Source organism: Oratosquilla oratoria, chromosome 6 (genome assembly GCF_046742065.1).
Source record: "Oratosquilla oratoria isolate Oo_2021 chromosome 6, ASM4674206v1, whole genome shotgun sequence".
Lineage (NCBI taxonomy): Eukaryota > Metazoa > Arthropoda > Malacostraca > Stomatopoda > Squillidae > Oratosquilla > Oratosquilla oratoria.
Window position 1 is genome coordinate 34,254,498 of NC_134782.1, and position 7,500 is coordinate 34,261,997.

Sequence of the window (7,500 nt, forward strand, 5' to 3'; positions counted from 1 at the left end):
TTGCGGACAAATATATCAATGAAGTCATTATGTTGTGTGGAGGGAACTTTTACGTCACACTACTTTAGGCTCCGTGCTAACATGGTGTTCTTTTGTAAGAAATTTTGGTCACGACTGTATTGTCGTTAGGAAGGGCATAGTAATCTCTCCAGACAGAGTGCGAGGGTGATGTATTGTTTTGGGACAATTTCTTTGATTCCTAACAATATCACGGGAATACGGGTGGATCAATAGGTCTGAAACTCTCTAGGAATAATTTGGTCAAAATCTAGGTTACTAAAATGTGATGTTTTTTACATGTATATTTCTTAAATGTTGTCATATATACTTCAGGAACCAAAATAATATTTACCCTATTTCACAATAATGTTATTCATTACAATAGTGATCAAATACTTCTTTGTCGCGGCTAGTGCCGCTTAAATTGTTTTTATCGGCTTAAGAAACCTGCACAGCGAAGCTATAGCGGTAATCCCCTACCACACTCCTGGCCAAATGGCCACTTCCGGAAGGGAGTGTGTGGTTGGACATTCCGCATAAATCATCGGAAATTTAAAATTCCCGGCTCTGTGCAGGTGGCGCAAGCGTCTACAACCCCACCTCCCCCCTCCCTATCCCCTCCCTTCTTACTCGGCTGCACGGATTGAGCCGTCACTTCAATGAGAATTGAAGGCTTCGCCTGTGGGAGGAGGGAGGGACCCAAAATCTGTGCTGGTTTCTTAAGCCGATAAAAACAATTTAAGCGGCACTAGCCACGACAAAGAAGTATTATCGGCTGAGAAGAAACCTGCACAGCGAAGCTAAGCATGAGACGAGGATAGGTGGGAGGAGAAGGTGAAGCCCAAATTGTAGTCGAGGACAGGGCTCAAGCCGTTATTACGTGTGTCTCGTATGGGAGACTATTCATCTTATCATTCAGTAGAGGGGAGACAAAAAGCATCAAGTACTTATATCGATATCAATATCAATATATATATATATATTCATTTGTTTATTTTTTATAAAAATAATATTGTACAATTTACATAGTGCATAAATTCTATGTAGAATATTGTATCTTGCTCAGCGGTTCCTGGGCCTTCCCCTACCCCTCGGTCGCCCTTTGCCCCCCTTCTTTTGCGAAGAGAGGGGTGGAGCCGTTCCCATGGCGACACATGGGACAGGGGTGATCGAGTGGTAGAGATACCGTGTCTTGAAGGAAGTTGCTGATGCCCAGCCCCCGAGGTCCTGCACCCGTTCCACAGAGTGGGTGCGGAGAAATGCCAGCGATGCCGCGAGGCCTCTGATGTTGTGGGCGTGGGGGGCATGGCCCGGGTCGGCCTTCTCTATAATGCGGCAAAGTAGACGCGCCAGGGACCTCGGGGTTAGAGGGTTCATAGATTTCGAATTGTAGAAGAGATGATCCTCGGACACCCCTTCCGTGCGTTCCACGTAGTCTTTAAACGCACGGACCGGGCACAGCGGGTGTGGGTTTCCTTCCTCCAGGAAGGATGGTATTCTGATAGGGCCAATCATGTCGTCCGCCTGCTCATTCTTGGCTAGGAATGTAGGTGATGGAGCGAGAGTTAGGGCAGAGCAGTCCTCCTCCAGGTTGGAGAAGGACTGGTGGCGGGTGATCGCCGCCAGCTGTGACGCCCTGTAACCCGTAGCCAGGGCGAGCAGAAAGACGGCACGTTGAAGGAAGTGTTCCCCCTCCATGATGGTCCCTTCGAACGTCAGGTACTGCAGAACACGATGCAAGGACCAGGCTAGGACCGGCTGACGTCTCGGCTCTCTCGAGGCGCGGATCCCCTTCATTAGAAGGTTTCGCTCCCTTTGTGGCACTCTGATGTTCATGCCGAAGCAGAGTGGATCAGCGAGGGCTGCGGAGTGAGCCGAGATCGTCGCCGGTGCCCTGTTGGTGGTGTCAGCTAGCCAAGACAGGAAGTCCAGAACTGTGCTAGCGGAGATGGTCACTATCGCGTGTCTCCGAAGGTTGGGAGGGTTGTTGGATCTGGATGACGGTCGGGACCGTAGCGAAGACGCGGTCTGTCGCTTCCTGGTCGAACAGACCACGGGAAAGGGGAGCTGCTCTCACCACGCCCCGGCGAGCTATCTCCGGGGCCGACCGCGTTGCAGACTGACGAGCTGCTAAACGAGCCGCGGTGAAGGCCCTCGCTGCTGGGGGTAGGGCTGATGACGCCATGTTGGCTGTACCCTCTGCCACGGTAGAGAGTGCCGCCAGGGTGTGTCTGCATACAGAAAACACGCGAATCAAATTAGTAGGGCGAGAAGGATCCCGATCCCCGGAGGGTGTAATAAAGTCACATCGCTCAATTGTAGAACGTATAACATATGCGAGGCCGAGGTCGTTTCCGAACGACCTCGTCCTCGGGCGCTAGTCAAGAGGCTCCGTCCTGGGTGAAGACGCTACCTGAGCGTCTCTCGCCAGGACAGGTCTGGACCCTCTGTATAGATTGAAATATCCCACTCACCTCAATTCTTCCCGCGGGAAGTCCTCAAAGCTCGTGGCGAGCGTCGTCAGCCAGTTCCTCATCATCGCGATTGCCGTGACGGTCGAGATGGTAGAGGCAAGGTCTTGTCTGGTCGAGGCCTCCGTCGTCAGCAACTTAGCCTCCGGTTCACTAAGTTGATGGGGGAGGGCGGGGTCCCTGCCCGAGTGCCATAAGCAATCGCGCAGGCCCTCCGGCGCGAAGGGTGGTGGCAGGACGACGGGGAATGATGAAGGGATATGCCGTCGAGGAGGAACCGTCTTGGGTTGGTCTTGGGCCCGCTCGAAGAGAGCAGGGATGTCTAAGGCCTTCTCCCCTTTCTCCTGCGGGAACCAGGCGTTTGGGGAGAGTGCTACCGCCGGCGAGTCCCCCGACCTGTCGACAAACATATGCCCATCAGGGTTTAAACGAGGGTTCTCCAGGAGAGCACCTAATGCGTCCAGAGTGTTAGAGGTGGAAATCCTGGAGGGCGTGGAGGCCGGGGCGGAGAGGGGTCGAATCTTATATAGAACCTTAGCCCCCTCCTCGTCGTTGGCCCACTTTAGGATAACGTCATCTCTCCTCCTCCAGCCCTCCGGTAGCGAGTAGTCGGGAGACCAGGCCACTAGCTTGTGGCCTTCTCCAAACGAGTACTCCCAGGACCGGGGAAGGTCACACCATGAGAAGGGGCGGAACTCAAAAGAGTCCGTCATGGTAGGAGGATAAGGTAAAGAAGAACTGTAGTGGTCCTCCACCCCGTCCAACCCGACGGACGTCTGATTGGGGGGTTCCTCCTGAGAGGGGCCTTCTAGTCCTATACCTGTCGCCGGCACGGAGGGGCGGAGGGAAGGACCAGGAGGGAGAGTGGGAGGGGGGGCTAGAGCCGTAGGTTCAATAGGAGGTTGCTCTGGAGAGGGGTGCGTTATGATTTGCGCGGCCTGAAAGGCCGGATAATGTGATAGGGCCGATTCAAGGACGGGGCCTATCAGGGACGGAAGGAGGGCAGCCACTAGGGCAGCCAGAGTTCCCTCTCCCCTCGTTTCGTCCTCCGGCTCCCTGCCCTTGTGGGATTTACGGCGAGGAAAAGGAGAGCGAGGAAGGGAGGGGGAGTTGGGGGGAGAGGCTGTGGAGGGTGGGGACAAGCTGAGCGTCCTGGACCTCGGTGAGGCAGACCTCTTTTTCGAGCGAGATTTCCTGCCGGGTTCACGCGAGTGAACTAGGGAGGAAGACGAGTTCGTGGGGGTGCTTGACAAAGCAAGCCGTAAGGGTTTTAAGGACCCTTGATGGTCGGATGTATGGGGCTGCCGAGAGGCCTGAGGACGCTCGGGGACACCATACTCCGCAACATCAGACTCGTCCCCTTGTACTCCGAGAGGCCCAGGTTGTGCACCAACGGAAGTCTCGGAGACATAGGGAGACGGATGGCGAGGGCGAACGAGGCCCAATTCCACGCCTAACGCCGGATCCGCCCACACTAGGGGGGGGGGGGGTCGTCAGCAGATTTCAATTTCCGAGCTCTGCGCCATGCCTCCCGAAGGAGTTCGAGGGCAGCTAGCTTGGAACGGGTTTTGGGAGGAGCAGCACGAATCTCCTCAACCCGCGCTTTGCACACAACGCCAGCTTGTGAGAAACAAGGGGTATGGCGGGAGCAGAGGTCGTGGGGGTGCTTGACAAAGCAAGCCGTAAGGGTTTTAAGGACCCTTGATGGTCGGATGTATGGGGCTGCCGAGAGGCCTGAGGACGCTCGGGGACACCATACTCCGCAACATCAGACTCGTCCCCTTGTACTCCGAGAGGCCCAGGTTGTGCACCAACGGAAGTCTCGGAGACATAGGGAGACGGATGGCGAGGGCGAACGAGGCCCAATTCCACGCCTAACGCCGGTTCCGCCCACACTAGGGGGGGGGGTCGTCAGCGGATTTCAATTTCCGAGCTCTGCGCCATGCCTCCCGAAGGAGTTCGAGGGCAGCTAGCTTGGAACGGGTTTTGGGAGGAGCAGCACGAATCTCCTCAACCCGCGCTTTGCACACAACGCCAGCTTGTGAGAAACAAGGGGTATGGCGGGAGCAGAGGTCGTGGGGGTGCTTGACAAAGCAAGCCGTAAGGGTTTTAAGGACCCTTGATGGTCGGATGTATGGGGCTGCCGAGAGGCCTGAGGACGCTCGGGGACACCATACTCCGCAACATCAGACTCGTCCCCTTGTACTCCGAGAGGCCCAGGTTGTGCACCAACGGAAGTCTCGGAGACATAGGGAGACGGATGGCGAGGGCGAACGAGGCCCAATTCCACGCCTACCGCGGGTCCCGCCCCCACTCGGGGGGGGGTCGTCAGCGGATTTCAATTTCCGAGCTCTGCGCCATGCCTCCCGAAGGAGTTCGAGGGCAGCTAGCTTGGAACGGGTTTTGGGAGGAGCAGCACGAATCTCCTCAACCCGCGCTTTGCACACAACGCCAGCTTGTGAGAAACAAGGGGTATGGCGGGAGCAGAGGTCGTGGTGGCCGTCTGACGAGATCCTGGCTGTGCAGCCGGATTCCACACACAAGCGTTTGGTCTGAAAATAGAATAATGGTAATCATAGACGGGGTGTCCCAAAGGTGTCTGGACACAACACCGAAGGGGAAAAACTGCAGGAGAAAAGGTAGTGCTCCCTACGAGAACACGAGCACGAGCAGGAACCAGACTTACCTGCATGAAAAGAAGGTGGGTTGTTGAGTGACCGACTCGTCTGGTTCCGCGATGCTAAGTGACGGCTCAATCCGTGCAGCCGAGTAAGAAGGGAGGGGATAGGGAGGGGGAGGTGGGGTTGTAGACGCTTGCGCCACCTGCACAGAGCCGGGAATTTTAAATTTCCGATGATTTATGCGGAATGTCCAACCACACACACCCTTCCGGAAGTGGCCATTTGGCCAGGAGTGTGGTAGGGGATTACCGCTATAGCTTCGCTGTGCAGGTTTCTTCTCAGCCGATAATAAATAGTTTGATCTGACTCAGAGTATGAAAAATATTGTAATAAGGTACAACTTCCAAAACAGAAAAACAAAAGATTGGAATAAATCAACACTAGAAGAAATAGAGGTATAAAAGGATGAAGAAAATATATGGTGGTTTCAAAGAAACAGGAATAAAATTTATAAAAAAAAAACCAAGGAAAAAGAGAGAAAGAGTATAATTTAGAGGCGGGTTGGATGGAGACCATCAAGTAGACGATATAACAAGTGACATAAGAAACAAACGCATACGCATCACCACACAAATTATATATTGCAAAGTGATTAAAGAGAGTACGTGGTGACAGATTTGGTTAGTCAGGAACTGGATGACGTTAAATAGAACACTCTTTTAAGATAAATAAACTATATATACATATATATATATATATATATATATATATATATATATATATATATATATATATATTGATAAGTATTTTAGACAAATTATTTGGATGATGGAGAACATAAACACAGGGGAAGGCTCGGAACCCTAAACACTCTAACGTTTCGTTCGCGTAGAACTTCTTCAGAGAGTGTATGTAGAACTGCAATTGAATTTTATGTACTAAATCTAATTATCTTTTCGGACACTTGGGAAAGGTCGTTTTTCTGGCGTGTTTTAGAATTAAAATACTAGTTTCTTTAGCTAAATTGATAAACCCTCCTCGATGATTCGATGAATTATTAGTAGAAATATATGCTGATTCAACAATTCTTCTAGTGAATTTATCAAAACCTTTATGTAGCACTTCAGCTTCTCTCCAGTTTGGTAAATGATCGAATTTTTCCGCATGAACTACTAAAGAATTAGATGTCCTATGTGCTTTTATGTCATTTTTATGTTCATAAATTCTTTTTTTCTAATCGTCTTGACGATTCGCCAAAATAAGCCATTGAGCAACTATTGCACGGGATTTTGTATACGACGCTGTTTTCGGAATTGGTTCTCTTTTCAGACGTCTTTATTAAATCACCTATCCTCTTGTTAGTTATTTTAGCTATGTTTATACCCGATTTTGTTAAATATTTGTCTATTATTGGTGACGTTTCTGAGCCAGGTACTGATATAAAATTTGTATTATTTTTATCATTTCTCTCTTTCTTTCCGCGATTGTAAATATTTATTGCTTTTCTTTTTGTTCTTTTCAACATTCCCTCTGAATATCCAAGTTTGTCAAAGGTTTTCATAATGTAATCAAATTCGCCTTCTAGGTATTCATTACTACAGATTCGTAGTGCCCTGAGAAAAAATCCTATTACTATACCACTCTTTGTCCTATCATCATGTGCGGAGAAGTAATGTACTCTTTTTGTTTGTTTCCTTTCTGTATACTGAGAAAGTTACAGTTTTTCCCACTCGTCGTATTAACGTATCTATGAAGGGCAATTGTCCGTTTTGTTCCTCTTCTACGGTGAACTGAATATCGCTGTTGACCGCGTTAAGCATTCTCACTTTATCATTTACATTGGTGTTTTCGGGGATGATTGCGAGGACGTCGTCTACATATCTAAACCAGTGTGATCCCCTACCATTGATTCTGATGAAGTTTTCTTTTTCTAATAACTCCATATATAGACAGGCCATCACTGCACTTAAAGGACTACCCATAGCGAGACCTCTATGTTGTTCATATTCGTCACCATTAAAAGTAAACGCACCGAAATTTACGCATAAATGCATAAATGCATAAACGCATAAATGCTTCATTCGTAACGAATGAAGCAGATAAATTCAAAAAACATGCCAGAAAAATTCTTAATAAAACTGAAAAAGGAAAGAAATTAATGGGACTTCTGGAGGAATACCCCAATCCTCCCAGAATGCGCGGTATTCCAAAAATTCACAAACCCAACGTTCCAATGCGACCCATAACTTCAGGGGTTGGCAGTGCACCCCACAGACTAGCGAAATGTCTAGCCAAACCGCTATCACAGGCAATGGGATCGACCAGCAATACACATTTGAAAAATTCTAACGATCTTTTGACAAGACTAAAAGATTTAGATTTCACGGGGAAAAAGTTAGTAAGCTATG

The 7,500-nt window shown here is 49.7% G+C and overlaps 1 protein-coding gene across 1 annotated transcript in view; it reads right to left on the reverse strand.

Annotated features, from left to right (window-relative positions):
* Positions 1 to 1,390: 1,390 nt before the first annotated feature.
* Positions 1,391 to 7,500, reverse strand: part of LOC143025985 (uncharacterized) — a 10,777-nt gene continuing 4,667 nt past the window's right edge. Inside the window, exons 2-3 of the mRNA XM_076185969.1 lie at positions 2,475 to 3,945; positions 1,391 to 2,231 (exon numbers count right to left, since the gene is read on the reverse strand). Coding sequence (XP_076042084.1) covers positions 1,940 to 2,231; positions 2,475 to 3,945 — 1,763 coding nt within the window. The 3' untranslated portion in view covers positions 1,391 to 1,939. The remainder of the gene's footprint in view (positions 2,232 to 2,474; positions 3,946 to 7,500) is intronic.